Genomic DNA, 20395 nt, shown 5'->3' on the forward strand with positions numbered 1-20395 from the left:
CTAAATTTATTTAAATAACTGCAACTAAGAAAAATAGCAAAATAAGTCCCAGACCCAGACTAATGTGGTTAATTTCAAGGCAATGGTTGGCTATCTTGGCTTCAAATGTTAATATAAAGACAGACAAGTACAAAAAATAAATACTGATATTGTGTTGCAAACTTAACAAATATAACTTCAATTTTAAACTGATAATTACCAAAGGAATGAATTTCTTGCTGCATTCAAATGCATTTCATTAGATATCTCATATGATTTACTAAAGCAGAAAAAAAGATTTATGCAAAATACTGATAAGCATTATTAACGGGTTAGATTGCAATTAGCGTAAATAAAATTTATGACGGCAGAAAATTGGAATGAACCGGCAGAAAAATACCTAGTTTTGCCTTCAGTGGTATTAATCAATTACTTTAGGCACCATGTTTAATAATAAAAATACAACAAACGAAAGCAAAATATGATGGAATTATAGCCAATCAAACAAATCGCAGGCACTTTACTTTAAATGAATGTAGTCATAGCTAATGATGTCTAGTGAATGCTTTTGCTCATGTCCCAGAGAGAAAGACTATATTGCTCTGTAGAGGGCAAAGGGCCCAGTTTGAGAAACCATGCATTAAATGCTTCATTATTGTACAACATAGAAAAATGCTTTTCAAGCTATTCTATGGTATGAGCAAAAATCAATAAATTTCGATCAGATTTCATAAGATACACTATTGCCTATATAAGAAATATTGTTACAGCATGCAATATTGAATTATCTAACTTGCATACTTGAACTGCGTTAGTAAAAATAGAAAGGAATGATGAATCGATGATCATAGCTCATCTTTGCGGTTAGGAGATTCTTCACTCTGCACATCAGTACCATCTTCAGGTCTACTATCTTTATCGGGACCAGAAGATTCATGTTTCCCAGTTTTATCAGCAACCTCTTCCCAAATTGACGATGTTTCAGTGTCACTGAAATAATTTATTTCGTTTGTGTAATGAGTGGGGTAAATCAGCAGCGGATCTGCAGATAATGCAATGAGATTTCTTGTTGGAAATTGATCTTTATACATTGACGAAGGATGCTTATCATACATAATTGGTAAATATTCATCAACAGGTACCATACGACCAAGAGGATCACCATCGATAAGTTTTTCAGCACCAGAGTGAGATAACAAATACCCAATTGTCCAATAAGAATAATCAGCTTCAACTAAACCTTCAACATTTTCCACTGGAGGTTCAGTAACTTGGTGCAAGCGTTTTCTTCCCACATAGATCAAATCCCATGGCATCTCCGCTATTTTGATTCTCTCCATTAGTTCTGTAATTTGTCGAACAAATCCTGGTTGAAATCTAACATCATCTTCCAATACCATTACAGTGCCGTATCCTTTTTCCCACACTTCATTCCATATTGTAAAATGGCTGAGAAAACAACCGATTTCCCCTCGTGTCAAACCTCTTTCTCTGAATGGATCGACATATCCAGGCAGCATATCAATTCCCATTTTCCTTAAATATGTTGTATTTAAATTTTTACTATCAATTGCTTCAAATACAGTGTAATCAATCCCTTGCATTCTCAAGCATTTCTTCATTCTAATGCGACGGTCTGTTCTCCTTTTGAGGTTAATCATATAAATCTTGTCAAAGCCAAGCATCGATAGTTGTTCTTTTTTCTCAGGAACAAAAACAGATTTTTTCATTTCGATACCTATTCCAACAGGAGGTTCAGTCATAACTTCCATTCTTAAATGAATAAAACTCTCCACTTCATCTGCAAGTGTCTTGTCATCATTGAGGGGAACAGGTAAATATCCATACAAAACAGAATTATCTATGTACATAAGTATGCCAGTCAACTTACAATGTGTGGCAAAAACAATAATATCATCAAATTCATATTTGTATTCTTCTCGAACTGGTAGAAATCGAATTTCCCTTGATTTTGGTTTTCTAAGATCAATTAAATAAATTGAATGAACCATGGGAACTGCAAATGTCCCGTTTATTTCCTGATTCTTTATTTTTATGTATTCATCGGTTCGTTTGTAGTAACCATTTTCAGCCATGCCACCCCAAAAGTTGGAATATAAGGAGATAGATTGCAACATTGGTGCAACTACAACCTTATCAGCATCCATCAAATGTTGTAAACTATATGGATTCATCAATATATTATCAGCATCAATGTACAGAATGTAATCAGCCCAACTTTCTCGAGCTTTAATAAGAGCAGTTTGCCTTAATTCTAAAAGCCTTAAAACCCTTTCTTTTGTCCAACTCAGATCTGTTTTCTGTTTTGGATAATGCCAAGGACCTTTAACATATTCAAAATCAACTTTTGCATATTGTTTTTCTACGGCTTTTACCCAATTTTCAGTTTGTGCTGCTGAATTATCTTGGGTGTGATCACAAACAATCCATATTTTCATCCGGCTCTTGTCATATACTAAGTCTTCAATTGCTTTAAAAAAGAATGGCAGCGAATGTTCTTTGTTTCTTATGAAAATAGCGATAAACACTGTCTTTTGTAAATGATCACCAAATCCTAGTTCACCATCATAGGAGAATAAATTTTGTCGAGCTTGCGCTTCATAATCTGCAACGCGCTCAAATGCAGTTGCACTGCTTTCTTTGGCAGCAGAATATCCATATGAGACAAGAAATGTCAAAATGGATAAAACTAATATTAAAGAACCTTTAGCACTTTGCATTTCTATGTACAAATATAAATCAAATATTACCGTTAAAAGCACGCCTCTGGAGACACAAAAATAATATTATGTGACACGCATAGAACAGACAGAATACTGGAATAGATACAGCAACAGATACCAATCATTTTTTTTTATTCGTATTTTTTTACTAACTTATATATTTTCATAATCAAAATCAGAAAAAGATCACAGTCAGACAGTGGGTGTTTTGGGATTTTTCTGTTCACCATCTATGTATCGATATTTCATCCAAATAATGCACAGATTCTGAAATTATAGACAGTTAAATATATTCATATATTATTAATGAATTTGCGAAGAAAATGTCACGGCATAATTGACATATGCAAGAAATCGTCTATGTGTTCATATAATAATAACTAATTTTTTTCACTTGTTTTTGATAAATTCAAATAATATTTAGATAGACTTTATTTTGAATCATTTACAAAAAATAAAACAATACACAAAAAAGCAAAGGCTCTTGAAAGTGAACAAAACCTAAAAATAAGTTTATAACATATATATTTACGATCAAACGCGTTCACTCACCAAGAAGAAATAAACATATCACAACAAACATAGCCTAAATATTAACGGTTGGTCATTATCCAGGCATCAACTTCATAATCAAAGTATGTGCAATTCTGCAATTACTTACAAACAAAATAGTGAACTGAATAGCGGTTATGAGTGTGATGAGAGAGATGACATGTAAACAAACAATCGAACAAATTATTTCTAGAAGAAAATGTGCAAACCTATGCCGCCGTTTCGTGCTTAAAAATATAAAAAACAAACTATCAAGTACCGGTAATTGCCATAAAATCGACTTATATAACGCCTACGCAATAATGTAAACATCGATTGTCAGCTATCATGGTTTACAGAAGAATCAGTAATCATTTCAAAAGAATCTGAAAAGTTCTCTTCTGTAAACCGTGAGAACTGACAATCGATGTTTACATTATTGTGTAGGCGATACCGGTATATCAGTATATAAGTCGATTTTATGGCAATGCAGGTACCGGTACCGTAATTGGGATTGCTCGACTACCAGTAAATCTGACGTTACACCGATATCATACCTGCATCTGTGAACGAATACGTAGGCTGGTATTTTTTTCACGCTGTTCTTTTCGCGACAAATAGTTGTTATTTCCCCGGCCTTTGACCAGAGCAGGGCTTCCCAAACTAGGGGCCGCGAAACGAATTCTAGGGGCTGCAGAGAGAACACCAAATTTACACAATTCAGACTCTTGATTTAAAATACAATTATTAGAAATAGTGTAAAACAAAAATTTCACGATTACGAGTGAATACATACATCATCATACCGTGTTAGCGTGTTTCCCCGAAAATAAGACGGTGTCTTCGGTTTTCTTTCAAAAATAACACCAGGGCTTATTTGTGGGGGATGTAGGTAGAGGATAACGAGATTTTTTATTATGCCAAATATGAATACCGATTTCGATTTACTTATAAATAGCACGTTTTCATTTAAAAAACTGCTACATAAAGATTATTAACCATTTAAAAAGTCGCAAAGATTTATTGCTATGGACTAAGACTCGGTGGTTCTCGATCTTCATTGCATTTTGACGCCCTCCAAAAATCTGCTCAAGTTGCGGCTCCCCGTGAAAATACGTATTCATACCTTTCAATAAAAAACCTTTTTTGCAATGAGTTTGATATAAACGAACAAACAAACAAAAAATTGCGCTATCGCCTAGGGGTGTTTTTAGGAGGGGGGGGGGGGGGCGCTTATATTTTAATCACTGTTAAAATTCAGGCTTGGTCTAATTTTCGGGGAAACACGGTAAAATCATCGCGCTTGCATAACAATGAATATTCTATTCGCAAGATTTGCTATAAGTGCCAATTAGCTAAGTGCGCCTCGAAAATTAGGATATTTGTGTTAAATATTAACTAATATATGATTGCATATTTCACACATTTTATTCATTCTGAATGTATTATTTTTTCTCATTATTGCAAATGATGTTTTTATGATTAAAATTCATTTTACCATTCTATGTTGTTCACTTTCTGTTACGTAGGGTTTATTGTGGCGTAACAGAAGAGCTGCAATTTCGTAGACTGCAGATTATTCATTTGCTGAACCGAGATTATCGAACATGAGTGATTTTTCAGCATTTTAAAGAAAATCAGACGGATAAGAAATAAAAAGTTAACCTTTTGCCTTTATTCATTGGGCCTACATGTTTATAAACCTCAAAAGGCTCAAAGTATACATTAACGATGACAAATTTGTGTTTTATTTTGAGACAGCGCATTTTTCGTGTAGGTGCGCCGCGAGTTTTGTCCCTGATAATTTGGCGTCGCACAAACCGCTGCCTTATGCTGAATTTGATCAATAAGAGTGCGTAACAATTCCGGATAAGAACCATGCCGTCGGTGGCCAGTCATCGTAATTCATCATTTAGGCCTGCATAAACAAACATTGAGCCATGGCTGGACTTGCTATGCAGCAAAAAGCATTCGCACCCTTTATTTAACTATTCAACCTTTCACACTCAGTAATAGATTGCCTGCTAACTAGGGAAACAATACCTTATGGCAAATGATGATTAATTAATTCCTTACGCAATTCAAGTCAGCAAGTAGCCTAGGCCTACCAATAACAGTAGTTTGTCATCTGCTTTCCATTGAAATGAGGGAGGCATCAACGAAGTGCTGTCCGCAAACAGTGAAACACATGCAAGATGACTTCTGGACTTGACACCAAGCAGTCCTGCCAATAGATGATATCCACATTACGTGACGTTCCGGTTCTTTTGAAACAGTGGAATATAACTGAAGATCCATTACGTTGTCTATACTATACGTACAGCCAATGGAACAATACGAAATGACCATTTTCAACAGCCAAACAAAACAAAAACGTATAAACCGACTTTCAACTGACAGGAGCCAAATGGACGTTTTTGTTTTTTTGCCGTCCAGTCTACAAAGTCACGTGACCCGCGCAAGTCCTCTATGTACGGTAACTGCTAGGTGTATCTAAAATCAAGCTTGCAGCCTATTTAGGTGCCTATTTTTCAAAATTTTCTCAGGGCGCTTGAGCCCCCCAGACGTGCTGTCGCACCCTTTTCGGCGCTCCCCTTTTCTGATCCGCGAATATTCCTCTGCTTCGAATTTTGGCCCACGGTCAATCAACCTTAGCAAAACCCCTAATGTAGATCGTTGGTCAAATATACAACAAAATTTCACAAGTTGCAAACAGTTTTATCGCTAATAGCAAAATATTTACCACCCTCTAAATTTCAAACACCCCCCCCCCCCCCTAAAATGAAATGCTGGGGAACATACTGGTGGCCGATAAACTTCAATGGTTACGTCAAAACGAGCACCGTGGTGATTAGCCGATGTTACTAAAGTGAACAAGGTAGTCGATGCTCAGAGAAACATCCATGGCAAGTCTAAGTAGGTCGGGGTAGTTCGTACACCCGGCGTATGATGGTCAGTCAAAATAAAATCCTCCTAATAGCGACACCTCGCGCTTTTTCGTCGCTCAAAACGCATCGCTTGAAAGAGCGACATCATGCGAACAACGACAGAACCAAGATTTTACATTTCAGGCTCGATAACTTACAAGGCGGTGCATTTGGGGGAAAGGGTATTTCTGTTGGGACAGAAAAACGTCAAATTATAGAGTCCCATGGTGGCGGAAAATAATTTTAGCCGGAAAAGTCTGCGAACTCGGTTCTATTTTGTTTATTTGTTGAAAGTAGTTGCATTAGATCGAATGAATTCTTTAGCAGACTGCCAGTACTCATTTTTGGGTTCGCAGGGTCATTTAAGAGGTAGGTTGGATTTTGAGTGGGGGAGGGGGGAGGATTTTTTCAATATAGTCTGTTGGGAATGTCAATGGGCCGTCGTCATCGAAACTTATAAATAATTATTCGACCCCCGACCTACTATATAAGTTTACATGAGGTCGTACCCGACTGAAAGGGTGGGAGATATCTGTGTCTTAAATTTGATAGTGTTTTCAACAAGGTTTAAGTGAGTCTTTGAATAGTGCATCATCACACTCCGTTAATTTGAAGCAAGTATTACATTTATGTACATATTCGTAATATTTTTTCAGGAATATTCAATTCTCCCCATTCTCGTCTTGAAACTAGTTACTTGAAATATATATATATATAAGCAGACAGATCAGCATGGCCCAAATTGACGAAATAAACTTTGTACTTTAAGGAATAGCATATACGATATGGCACAATATATCAACCACGTGTATCGGTTTATTTTATCACATAGGCCGAATGTCAACTGCGTGCAATAGCCTACCTAACGTCCCAAATTTTTATGACTGCTATATAAATCTGCACCGCGTAATATTTGGACAATTGCATCAACCGCCATTTGTATGCTTGAAAAAATGCAATAAAATCAGAAGGAATTTTATTTAAACCATACAACATGTTGTGGCATCTAAAAAACATGCCTTGGTACCCTTCTATCGGATGCATACATTTGATAAAACTAGTATTCTATTAGCAAAATAGCCAAATCCATGATCTAGCAGGGAGTGATGTGATATTCTTCAGGAATAGTACTGATAGATCCATCCTTCTCACTAGTGATGGAATCAGTTCCATCCTCAGCATCAAGTCCCCCATTAACGTAGCCATTAGCCAATCCAGGAATGTGTGATTTCCTCCTCATGTACATCGCATTATTGTGCTCTTTTTCAGCTTCCATTCTCAAGTATTTAGGCCGGAAAAAGATGGTCAATATAAGAGATGTAAATGTCATCAAACCGGCGCACACCCAGACAGAAACTGTGAAAATATGTATAGTTTTGTTTGGTATAGAAGTCACGCAGCACAGGCACTACATTCAATAATCTGGACATAAACTAGAGTTAGACTATATTGCGCCCAAGGTAGATGTGGCATTTTGATGTATTTATGTAATAAATAAAACGGTAAAATATTGATATATAACACTTTTATGTGCAAACTAACTTCGCATGTCATAAGTATTGTCGTCTCCTCCAGTCTGTTCATCTATCGTACTGTTATGATGACATTGTGAATTATTTTCAATAACCTGCTCTGGCTCCATTGGTTGACCAATTACTGATAACACCAGAATCAATACAACGCTTTGTAGTTGTCTGTTAAAGATGATATTTTACCAAACCGTAAAACAAAAAAGTTCATATCGGCGGCTGAATAATATGGAAACTATGCAAAAAACGAAACGATGAGAAATAAACAAATTGTTAAACGATATTCCATCAGAAGTTGACAAGATGTGTTCAGTAGTAAGTAAATCCAAGTAATCAATTATTTCTGATTTAATTCGTAGAACTCACCCGGATAGTTGGATAATTCCTGTGCTCAGTCCTGTTCCAATAGGATAAGTACATTCTGCAGCAATTTCCGCTCCAACCGGATAAATAGTGAAAGCGAAAAAGCCGATTAATGCAACTTCACCGACAATTCCATAACCCATATAAATGTAATGGGTCTGCACAAAAATGTTTGTACGAAAAATTAGTCATTGAATTAGGAACGATAAATACAACTTAGCTGATGGCGTTTGATTATTGTGTTGAAATTGTTTTGAAGATATCGGGTAAAGCGGTTGTCAAACTGGAAGTGATACAGAATTTAGGACACTATAAAAATGTTCCCATTCGAACAAGCAATGTATGAAGGTAATATAAGTTAGATAAGATGTTTTTATCTAAGCATTGAATATTGAAAGATACTTACGAAACTAAGAAGTATAACCCCGAGTGCCGTTAGAAAATAAACAGATTTCAGAGCTTCTGTAAATTTCTTCGTTTTGTCAACAACCGTGCTTATAATGATAGCCCCGACTATTCCAGATGCAGTTAGTACACTTGCACTTACTCCCGCCATTTGCTGAGAAAATAAATTTATTTTAACAATCAGGCTGTAATGCCCAGTGAAGCACCCGGGAATCATAAAAATGGATAGAGATAAACGATTATTCGTATAAATAACTTACATCAGTATAGCCCCAAGGACATAAAACCTGCTCCAATAAAGTTGCAAATGACGCATAAAGTCCTATTCCAGTTCCAAGACAAATAGCAAGAAGCATGAACATAGAGTTTCGAAGAATTTCTTTAAATCCTCCCCAGATTTTTTCGGTCTTCTTCACCGTACCTCCGTACGATGGCGGATGTTGAGGACCATCTGAAGTGATAAATATGCTCGCTAATATAGCTCCAACAGTAATAGGTGCCGCGTATACAATAAGCTGTAAAGTTAGGAAAATATTGATATATATTAGAAATTGTATTTTGTTATAAGTAATTGAAATTGCAGCTGCATAAAGTCTAATTAAAATGTTAAAACACGTAGTTATGACAAATATTTAAAAGATTAGTGTGGCGGATTTGTGTTTGATGATCAAAGTGCAGTGTAGTAAAATAAAGTATAGAAATACGTAATGCAAAAATTGAAGTGATCAAATAAACTTCTATTCAAATCATCTGCGCATACATATATATATATCAATTAAAATGACTCACCATCAGTTGCATATGATAGTATCCATCTTCAAACATAAACAATGGTGATATAAGTCCAACCAAAATGACCCCAACAGGGTTTGCTTAAAAAACAAAATTAAAACTTAATATTTGGTGATATATATATATTTAAAAGTTGTTCTGAAGTAGGAAGTAAAACAACATTTTTACTGTACCAGCAAGTAACTGGATGAAGTTTGACAAAAGCATTTTCTATTTGTTTTGTGGAATAATATTCTATTTAAAACCATGTCGTTCCTTCGGTGAATTCGTCTGTCACACAAATCATCGAAAGTATAATGGATGTTTTGATCGCACTAGAATTTCAGGAACAAATAGAGGGCAATACTGAAAGGCTACTTATAAGCACCGCAGCACTGACGCACTAACAGACAAAATGATGTCGAATTTGTGGCCCTATTCATTCTGATTATTTGGGTTCTGATTTTATCCTGTTCTACCAGCTTAAAATGCCTCCACGTACAAAATAAAAACATTACATGATGCTGCTATTGTATTGGCGATTGTCCTTTGACTCTCCGGAAACCAGTAGCCTGCTAATTTTGCCGGAGTATAGAGACCAAATGGAGATCCCAGAGCAGCAATTATTTGACCAATGAATACGAAAACCAACCTCTCGTCGTCGGATAAACCTTCAATTGTACTGGAAATGGAAAACAATAGGAGTCATGGAGTCATAAAAGTAAATGCGCGCTGTAGAAAGTCAAAATCAGCATGGTGCACTGTTAACGGATATTAATGTTTGTATACCTTGGAAACATATTTCTTTTTAGCTTTTCATTTTTCTGTTTTAATTCATAGATATATATGTAACGCGAACGAAGCACACACAAAAGCAATTGATGTGATTTAATGGCACAAAACAAAACTATCATTTTAGTTTCAGTGCAAGAGTTAAATTGAAGTTATTCTCTTTTAAACGAGTTTTAAAAAGGGGGGGGGGTTATATGTATTTATACTTAATAGTTGTGTTGTTACAAAGACTAACAATTACATCTTGGAAATATTACACACGCCACTTAAATACACATTCATATTATTCTGGTTCAGAAAAGTTAAACTTCGAAACAACTTTGAAAAAAAACCATATATATATTGCCAATAAAGTGCCCATTTCTAAGGCCGAATACGCTGAGCGATTTCCGTCAACTTATATAATGCGGTAATCCACGGCATGGGGCAGTATGTTCCCCAGCTTTTCTCTTTAGGGGGGGGGGGGGGGGGGTGTTTCAAAATTTAGGTGGTGGTAAATAATTTGCTATTAGAGATAAAACTAGGCTACTTAAACTATTTCACTCAAGTTCGGAGGGCCATTTTAAATGGTCACGCGGGCCGTAATTGGCCCGCAGACTGGGGTTTAGAACCCCTCAGTGTGGAATCGCACCTCAAAATTAGGGGGGGTGTTTGAAATTTTAGGGCGGGTGTTCACCCCCTATAGGGGGGGGGGGGGGGGGGGGGGGGGGGGGGGGGGTGAAGGGAAATCACTGGCGCCAAAACACAAAGAAAAACAGACAGACTGTCATGTTACATAAGAGTACGTACATTGTTTGGATGCAAACAATCAGTCGTCGTACTTACGCAACACCTTACCTGCAGATTCGTAGAAGACTTCCAATACACCCGAACCAACCACAAAGAAGTATGCAAACTCTCAGTCCATACTTTTCCATTACCCACATTACTATAAAACCCATGGGAATGGCAACGATCATGAAAATTAGAGACAGTGTGTTGATTACAATTAATGACGTCCCGTAGTAAGAAACAGCCTTGTATGCGACAGGACTGAAACAAAGCCATATCTGAAAAATATATCACGTAAACAGTGAAGAAAGAAATACGCGGTAGCTTAATTGACAGTCATTCGTTATCTGGACATCGAGCTCAAAATGACCTTCACCTGGGCCCGCACGCAGATTCGATTTCGAGTCCACGTCATTTTTACCGAGTCCATAATCAATTCTGTTTTTACTAATTTACGCCTATGTTTGTACTTTTGCCTCTATAAATCCCACTACATACCTTAACTAGTTAAAATTCAAGGTTAGATCTGTAACAATATCCCTCGTGTGCATTATAAACACTCCTAATAAAACGACGACAGATATCCAGATAATATGATGCAAGTTAAGACTATTGATCGCTTATAACAATGATGTTGCGCCAGTCGCCTTCAAACTATGTATTCTTTTTGGTATACATGTGGTACACAATAAAATATGTTTTATTGCAATATTTTTCAGTTTTTGATTTGCGTAAAAATGAAACATGCTCTGGATCAATTCAATGGAGAATCTCATCAATACCTTTTTTAAATCGAGTTTATTGCGTGCAATCCTTTCACTAAAAAGGCAATGGAAAGATGTAAAACGTTTACATGAACTACTAAATTGCAAGCAGATGTACCACATTGTACTGACGACGAGTGGCATTTCTCTACCATATGCGCACATGACATAGTAAATTTACGGCTAGAAATATCTGGAATCATGGGAAAGCATTGTAGTCGAAAGCTTTCATTGTTCATATTGACATGTAAGAATTTCTGAATAGCCGCCTAGAATTGACGCAAGGTGGGCTGGAAATCCAGTTCACAGCCAAGGCGCACATTGACCACGTTTACGTTTGTATTATGGCCGCCAAAAAAGATAAAAAATATATATTTAAAATGATTCAACAACTATCTGCGGAACCAACCAAAAAATATGAGCTACGACGTATGTTTGTGAGCGCACGATGCTGTAGCATGGTCAAAAACACGTTTTTCTGCTTTTCCATTATGACGTCACGGACTCGGCAGATTCGGTCCTTGACGTATTACTGGGATTCGTCGAATCTCTGTAATGCCGGACTCGTCCCATCCCTAGTTTTGAGGCGGCTTGCTCGAAAAGAAATTACGATGCGATCGATAAAATACACACGAATATGATATAGGTATATAGGATACCCTGGTCTAACACACGTACTTGGGAATGACATGGATCATCACCAGGTCTTGAATTAAATTAATGCACTGCGCTCTTGTGGTTATTTTTGGCTAACCAGGTGAGTCATATATATTCACATGAATGCAGGCCTACGTCGATTTTTCACGTAATTTAGAAATGTAAACTTACCATCGCTACGCTCATATTTAAAAGTGAAACAATCGCTAAAACAAGCCATCTTTTCCACGTCACAGTGAATTCTTCTTCATTTTCCCTTTCAGTAATTGATGACAAATTCCGCAATTGATGGTTGACATTCAGGTCATAGGTTCCTCTCCTTGACATGTTTTCTGTTTCACAAAGATAACTCCGATATTTACTAGCCCTGCCTTCGTGTGAAGTGTTTTGCACCAGTCGGATTCGCCACTTATCAGTTGCATTGTTGACGTACAAATAAACCGCGATGATTTACACAGATATTTATCAGTCCACATATTTATTTCGACAGCGTAGATGCAATTCACGCTCTGGCCAGCCATTTAACTGGACGAAAGAGCAAACCGTTACTTGGGAGACATATCCTGAACTAGCAAATGCCCTACGTTTCTTGCCTGCGTGAATTAGTGTTGAAATATGAAATGCACTGTAAAGTATAGTCCTACATATCAAAAAATCAGAACAAATACAGCCGTCAAAAGTTAACATTGACACAATCTTTTAATTAGCCGTATGCGCCGTCGAATAGACCGACGTCGCCTTTCTCGTCGAAGGTTAGGGGACAGTACGTAACATTTACTAATGTCACCAATATAAAACAAACTCGTATATTGCCTGCTGGTACATCTACTAATTGATATTTTCATCACATCTGTGAAACAACATGAGAATATATATAATCTCAATCGGCCTCTCTTTAATGAAAACTTATGCAATGTAAAAAAAAACTTGCGTCAGTTTCACACATACACCGTTCACAAATTGACCACGTAAATATATGCATTGGAGGAAGCAGAATAAATATAAACCTTGAATAAATATTTAAAGATAAGTTCGTGTTATACAGGATGATTGTGAATGTTGAAAACTTTGATCGCTCTCTAGAATCCATTTTTTAATTTCTATTTGGTGCGAACATTGTTCTGTAATATGTTTTAGAATAGATGAATAAAACTCCTTAAAAAATATGGTCAGAATAACACAAGATTTTCAGCAACTACAAATAGAGTTCCACCGGTATAGATTCCATCGCCGAAATTTGTCATCTCAGCGTCTTTTCCAACTACGACTTCATGTCAAGTATAGAGAACCGTTCTAGAATCTAGATGACATACTTGTTGGTGCGAGACATCTAACAGCAGTTGTGATTCACCCTCGGATTGTCAGAAATCTAGCGTGGCATTCTCGCAGCTGACGGTACCCGGTGTGCACATAGATATACCAAATTCAATATGCATGTTGTCGAACCAAAAGAATCTTTTCTGGCCCAATAGCTAGGATCAACCACCAGTTTAGTGAGTGTCGTTCGAACAGAATGTGGGGCTCAACGACAAGCGCGTTGTGCCATTGCACAGCAAATGAGTTTGCTGGTTAGACATGGGTAACCTGGCTGATACTACATCGGTTTTGTTATAACAGTAACATATGAAAAACTACCTGGTGCAGTTTCCACCGAGATGTATTCATTCACATCATTACCCTGGAACGATTAATGTAAACGGCAATAGATGCGCGACTCGACAAATCATACATCCATACCGGTGTCTCCAAAATGTAGAGTCCCACTTGTCCCGAAGAGGCGGAACACGACATTTTGGAGACACCCCATCCATACCAGGCTCGGCGGTGTGGCGAATCGGGATAATTATGTGCGAGCGTATTGCTGGACTGTTCGAAGCCGTAGAGTGGTTCACATAACCGATGGTCGGTTACAGCTTCCTCCGCCATCAAATACATGCATCAGAAAAAAATAACTGGCCAACCAATCCCATACCTGGCAGATACGATAACCAGACGACAAGCTTTGATTCGACATATGATCAAGCTTTCCCGTTTCCCCATGATGAATATGTGAATCCCATCCTATCCTTCATTCTATGATCAACATGTCACCTTATAGGCAGTGAAATTGTATTTTCAAAATCGAAGATTGCAACGTTACAATATCGCGCAAAAGCACCAGATTGATGCAAAAATTCAGGAAGGAAATAATAAATAGACATTATTGGCAAAATGACAGAAAACTTGCAGAAATTAATTATTCATCCAAAGTCAAAATCTTGGCTTTTCTTCTCATTCTTGTAGGATAACTTCCAGTAGTAGATCTTGTTGATCTGGTGGCTCTAGTAGACTCCGAAGTCTAGAAAACAATTATTATGAATATGATGTTCATAACATCAGACTATACTGGCTATATTACACCAGGAGTGCGCAACATTAAAAATTCTCAGAAAGAAAAATTTATTTATTTACAATTTAGAGAGACACTTGAAATTTCGAGTTCTAACATACTTTGGTAACATCAGTTTTGACAGAAGTTGTAGCAACCTGTGACTGACAGGTCAAATGTTAATCAATCAGCTGACTACCACATCTGCTTTTGGAGAACTTTATTTTGGAAAAGGAGGCACCGGCAAAACGACAAAAGATTTAACACAACAACAAGAGCAAAAAACATGTCTGGAGAAAAAGGTATAAATAAACGCTATGCATATAACAAATATAGATATCAGCAGCACTCATAAACATACTAGGGCTGGGCATTTTCGAATACCTTGTGATTTCAGAAACCAATCGAATAATTTTTTCGAATCAAATCGAATCTCGAATACTCGGAAATATATTCGGTAATTGTAAGCGACTTTTTTATAGTAATTGGTCCTCTTAACAAATGAATCACTAAAGACATAGAACACATCACTCAGATAGATTACTGAGCGTTCACACACAATAACAAACACGTTTTATCAATACCTCACTACAGAGAATAGTCATATGTTAGAATTGCATTAAAAAATTATAACTTCAATGAACAAAAAATGAGAAATTAACAGAGGAATTCGAAAATTAGCTTTGAACCGATTCAAATAATTTACTATTCGATTCGAAATGCCCAGCCCTAAAACATACATAAAGAAAACCAACCTTTACTTTCTTTCTTTTTTTCATATCAGTTTCTTCCGTCTCTTCTTCCTCTTCAGGTAATGGAGTGAGTTCAACCAACTTTGTTTTATCTTGACTTGGTGACCAACCTTTCTTAGATTTGGTAGAAGATCTTCGACTTGAACGTCTTGAAGGTGTCAATGGAACTTCACTGTCTGAAGAACCCAAGTCACTAAAATAGATAACAAATTACATCAACTTATAGCATCGAAAATTTATTATCGTCATCAAGACTCATCAACAAAAATACTATCTAAACCAGTGGTTCCCAAACTTTTTACAGTTAGGACCCACTATTTATTATCACAGCTTATAGCGACCCATCTCGTGATTTTCTACAATGTAATTTTATTTTTGATGAATGAACACAAAAGACCTCTTCCAAAAAAAAAACCAAAGTGTTATTCTTCAAAAGAAAATAAATCTAAATCCTGTCTGAATTTTGTGGGAAACACGGTAAGAAGTGCTGTACAGTGTACAAAACCTGCTATGCGTTAAATAGCATTCTTTGTGTGGCAAATTTTGTTCCTTTGAGAATTAAATTTTTTTTTCTTCTTTTTTTCGAAGTTTTATGTATTCGAGTCGCCACCGATCCTAATAACCAGTATAATTAATCAAAGCTTTCTGCAATTTTTCACGACCCACTAAGATTCCTTTTGCAACCCACCAGTGGGTCAGGACCCATAGTTTGGGAACCGCTGATCTAAACAGTATCAAGATCATAGTCATTTCATCTACTATATGATTGCAAATGATTGATTTTGGAAATTCTATAGAAACTAGCTCCTCCGAATAGGGCAAAGACAGTCGCTTTTAAATAATAAATTCGGCTGAGGTTGGCCCAATTAATCATATGCCCAACACAGTCTGGTAACTGGATAAGAGGCCGTGATTCAACATATGATTAGATAGTCTTATCGTCTTCCTCTCCCCGATAAATAATAATGTGAAAATACTAGTCCAATATTTAAACCTTACTGAACGAATTTACAAGAGACTTCAGTCATATGTCTGACACATTATTTCATGATTTATGGGTTGAATAAAGCATATGAGCACATTCACAAAATTCACATCATCTCAGAAATCTATTATTTCGCAACTTTTGTTTACAATTAGTATCGAAATTGGAATGGATGTTTTGTGAAGGATTATTGATCGTACTAACGTTGTCACTAACACGCCAAAGGAAAAACTGATATGAGAGTTGCAAGCACCAGCACTCACACACTAACAGGCAACATGATGTCGAATTTGCAACCCTTTTATTCTTATTCTGATTATTTGTGACACTATATTTCTGACTTTAGTTAGGTGAAAACATGCTGTAAGATGTCTCTGAAATATATAAGTTAACTATCATCAATGACAAATTCTTCGAAATTTTCATTTGTATTGTTATTACATACCTCAAAACATGGCATTTGTTATATTGTTTTGGTATATACTTTAATAAGAGTTAATATCACATATTTCAACATTGTATAAAACTATTCATTTGACTGTTTATAATACCTGCTGACTGATGATTTGCGAGTTCTATTTCGTTTTGTAGTAGAAACTGGTTTAATTGAAACAGATGCTTCGTCAGTCATTTGTAATTCAGACTCAGATGTTTTCTCCATTTCTTTGGCAATGCTCAATTTTGCCTGCAAGGAATAAATACAATGTATCATGCAAAATGTATAAAATAGAATATTTGTTATTTGATTGGCAAAGTAGCATTCATAAACAAATCAAAAATCAATGAAACGAGAGAACAATTTTCAAATAAATGGACACTAAGATCAAATGAATACTGCAATTCAATGTCTGCAAAGTTCCCTCGAAATGTTAAAATTATTGTTTCAAATAGGATAGAATTTTTATATTTACTCTGGGGTGGGGAAAGCCAATGAGATGACTCAATTGTATAACAATCATCTAGATCGGGAGTTCTCAACCTTTTTTCTGTCAAGTACCCCCCGAGTCATGAAACAATCAACGCGAACCCCCGGTAATCAGACATTGAACAAAGTTGTGATATATTGACTAATAATTTGTTGAAATAACAATTTATTGACCAGATGTAACTAAATTAAATCATCGTGTTGATATTATTGCCCTTGTCCTCCACCCAACTGATGAATTCTTAAAATCTCTCCCACATTTTAATAAGCATAATCACTTTCTCCAATGCTCGCAGCACGCTGTCTTATAAGATTTCACACTTTGCCTGCAAAGCCGTGAATTTCACATTGTTGCGTCACAATCACAACAACGCAACATCAGGGAAAATCTACGTTCCAATTGGCATCTAGTTTCAACCGACACGCAGTTTTCCTCTGATAGTACTAAAGGGTACTAAAAAACAGCAACACACAAAAACTCGACTGCCGTCCAAGTACCCCTGGAAATCTTCTCGTGAACCCCTGGGGGTTCGTGAACCCCAGGTTGAGAACCCCTGATCTAGACGCATGAACTTGACGGTGGAGGAAGTCGCAACCAGCCACAGTAGTTATGTGAACCAACATGAAGATCTGTCTTTAGATTATAAAAACAGCATAACGAGACCCGTAGGACTTGAGCCTACGATCAATAGGGACGCTTCATGTCCAATAATACAATTTTCTGGAATTGAAGATCTCAGTAGGAAACATACTTTTACTCTGCTGCTACTACGTGTCGGTGTAGCAGGAGCAGTTTTACGTCCTGGTGATTGACGTGTTTTACGTGATGGTGTAGTCGGTGGGTCCAGTTTCTCCTCCGGAGATGATTCTCTCTTCTTAACATTTCTACAAATAAACAGGATTGAATTATAGGTACGATAGCCTACTGGTTAAAGAGTTAGATTTAACTTTGTTGGCATAGCAGGCTACACAGTTAACATTAACACACACACAATTCTGTGCTCGTCACTGCCCCAGGGTGCAAGTAGGCAATGCCGAACCGAAAGTGTCCGACTGGTCCTTCAACAAAATAGTAGCTTTTTACTATCATATCAATGGCTGCTTTTACAGGGTCTTGATCAGAGCAAAAAGGATGAAAAAAACGACATATAAAATATATAAACGTGGCATACAGAACCTAGTTTTTGTTTTGTTAAAAGACAAGTTGATCATGAAATATGTAAAATTACTGGTATATGATTACATACATGGTGATAACATATTCATGCTAATTTGGAATCGATGAAACAGGCATTGTAGTCAAATACTCAAAGTATGTTTCAGAGAATTCGAAAAACCTTTCAATCGACAAAGATACTACTGAAGGAATTCCAAATGCAAACTTAATTAGATGAGTATTTTCTATATAATGATAGTAACATTACCTTTTATGTGAACTTGATCTTAAAACTGGTGAAACAGATCGATCACTGTCAGTATCATGAGACTTAGTTTGACTCCTGAAAATGAAAATGTAGCTAAAATGAAGTAACAAGAGAGGAAATGGAAAGAATGACAATCTGGTTTCTCGCCTTTTTAGTAACAAGGAATGCCTAGAAAGTCGGCCACAATTTTAAATTGTATCTAAATCGCTGCATGTATAGTATGCAGTTAAATACTAATATCGAAATAATAATATCTAGAGTCAGTGTTGGGGATGCTCGATCTTTTTACTCGACTTGAGTTGGGCTCAAAACCAATATTTATCAACGACTGGAGTTATCTAAATGAAATGACGCATCATGCTAAGCATTAGGAATACGCTCGCCACCCATGGGTTCCCATGTAGAGAGAGTTATGTGCAAGAGAATTGCTGGAATACTTGCCACCGTAGGATGGTTCACGTAACCACTGGTTGGTTATGGCTTCCTCCACCGTCAAGTCCATGCATCCGAAAACAAATAACTGGTTAACTAATCCCATACTCGACATAGACTGGTAAAGTTGCTTGCCATATGATTAAGCTGGCTTATCAGCTTTCCTCTCCCCTAGGATAAATATGTAAATCCTATCCTATCCTAGTTGCCAGTGAGACTCAATTCATGACTTGAGTGACCCATGACATGGAATGACTCAAACTCATTCTCAAGTAGCTGCCAGTGAGACTTAACCCAGTGATTGACTTGGCTTCAAACTCGAACTAAGGTGATCAAGGATTTGCGTCTCAGGGTTTAGGGACTTACACTCAACACTGCCTTAAGCATCAGCGACACCTTGAAACTGTTATATGAGTGCTTTTTTCACTTTCAGTTAATGAATTGAGACCTTGCATTGAGCACCCTTGATTGAAACAATTGGCACATAGAAAATATCCAATGTTCCACAAAGCATCTTACATCTAGACTAGGGATGGGCAATGTAGAATAATTTACTATTCCAGAATATTCTAGAATAGTTAAATCGAATCCAGAATACCGAATCCTATTCTATTTTCATACTTATTCAAATAGTGGGTATTTCTACATTGCTGGATTTAGATGGTGAAAAATTGCAAATGTATTACTATAAATGTATTATCTATTTGGAAATGTCCTGAACATTGAATTTTATTTGATACTAAACAGGCAGTTCCCAGGACAATAAAATTTAGGAATGTTACAATATTTTTTGCCTTCAATTGTTCCAAATGTATGTAATACCTAAATACTAATATGCTAAATGAAGACACGCTTTACACACTTTAATAGTAAGCGGTTGAATACAAAATAAACATGAACGGCGTTAAATCATTATTAATGTAAGTCTGCTGAGTATACTAAAACATACCCGCTGAGAACCATCGTGTGGCCACTGCAACCTATGCGCCGTTGTAAAACATTAAATTTAACCACTATCAATTAAAATCAACCTTTTATTCGGTGAGAGCAAGACACGTAAAACCAAGTTCCCGTAAACTCGATTTCGCACTTAGTTATTAGGTAATAACATCTGAAGACGAACTCATTTTTTATGATTATCGTTACATATCATTATCTACCCAGACTTGGCCCTACTCAAATTCAATACGTCACTATCTTCGCCAGATGCGGCAACTTTTTCCAAAATTCATCGGCGACTAAAATACTACGGACTTCCGATCAAACGTGCGTCTAC

General features: G+C 36.6%; 3 protein-coding genes across 6 annotated transcripts in view; all 3 read right to left on the reverse strand.

Annotated features, from left to right (window-relative positions):
• Nucleotides 1-24: 24 nt before the first annotated feature.
• On the reverse strand, nucleotides 25-4009 carry LOC120329003 (procollagen galactosyltransferase 2-like). Its single transcript, XM_078114194.1, has 2 exons — nucleotides 3812-4009; nucleotides 25-2990 (listed from the first exon to the last, which is right to left on the reverse strand). Exon 2 carries the CDS (start codon nucleotides 2718-2720, stop codon nucleotides 825-827), a length of 1896 nt encoding a protein of 631 aa, XP_077970320.1. The 5' UTR covers nucleotides 2721-2990; nucleotides 3812-4009; the 3' UTR covers nucleotides 25-824.
• A 2797-nt stretch (nucleotides 4010-6806) lies between these two features.
• Nucleotides 6807-12615, reverse strand: LOC120329008 (solute carrier family 49 member A3-like). Its single transcript, XM_039395610.2, has 9 exons — nucleotides 12405-12615; nucleotides 10879-11090; nucleotides 9768-9931; nucleotides 9268-9350; nucleotides 8739-8993; nucleotides 8480-8632; nucleotides 8077-8231; nucleotides 7724-7875; nucleotides 6807-7537 (listed from the first exon to the last, which is right to left on the reverse strand). Exons 1-9 carry the CDS (start codon nucleotides 12558-12560, stop codon nucleotides 7275-7277), a joined length of 1593 nt encoding a protein of 530 aa, XP_039251544.2. The 5' UTR covers nucleotides 12561-12615; the 3' UTR covers nucleotides 6807-7274.
• A 1710-nt stretch (nucleotides 12616-14325) lies between these two features.
• Nucleotides 14326-20395, reverse strand: part of LOC120328998 (uncharacterized) — a 63896-nt gene continuing 57826 nt past the window's right edge. For 3 of the 4 annotated variants that reach the window (XM_039395598.2, XM_039395597.2, XM_039395601.2), the window contains 5 exons: nucleotides 18688-18762; nucleotides 18016-18148; nucleotides 16890-17023; nucleotides 15357-15546; nucleotides 14326-14571 (listed from right to left, as the gene is read on the reverse strand). In XM_039395598.2, coding sequence (XP_039251532.2) covers nucleotides 14470-14571; nucleotides 15357-15546; nucleotides 16890-17023; nucleotides 18016-18148; nucleotides 18688-18762 — 634 coding nt within the window. In that variant the 3' untranslated portion in view covers nucleotides 14326-14469. The remainder of the gene's footprint in view (nucleotides 14572-15356; nucleotides 15547-16889; nucleotides 17024-18015; nucleotides 18149-18687; nucleotides 18763-20395) is intronic. The other variant, XM_078114399.1, reaches the window with a different exon arrangement.

Source organism: Styela clava, chromosome 7, assembly GCF_964204865.1.
Source record: "Styela clava chromosome 7, kaStyClav1.hap1.2, whole genome shotgun sequence".
NCBI classification, from domain to species: Eukaryota; Metazoa; Chordata; class Ascidiacea; order Stolidobranchia; family Styelidae; genus Styela; species Styela clava.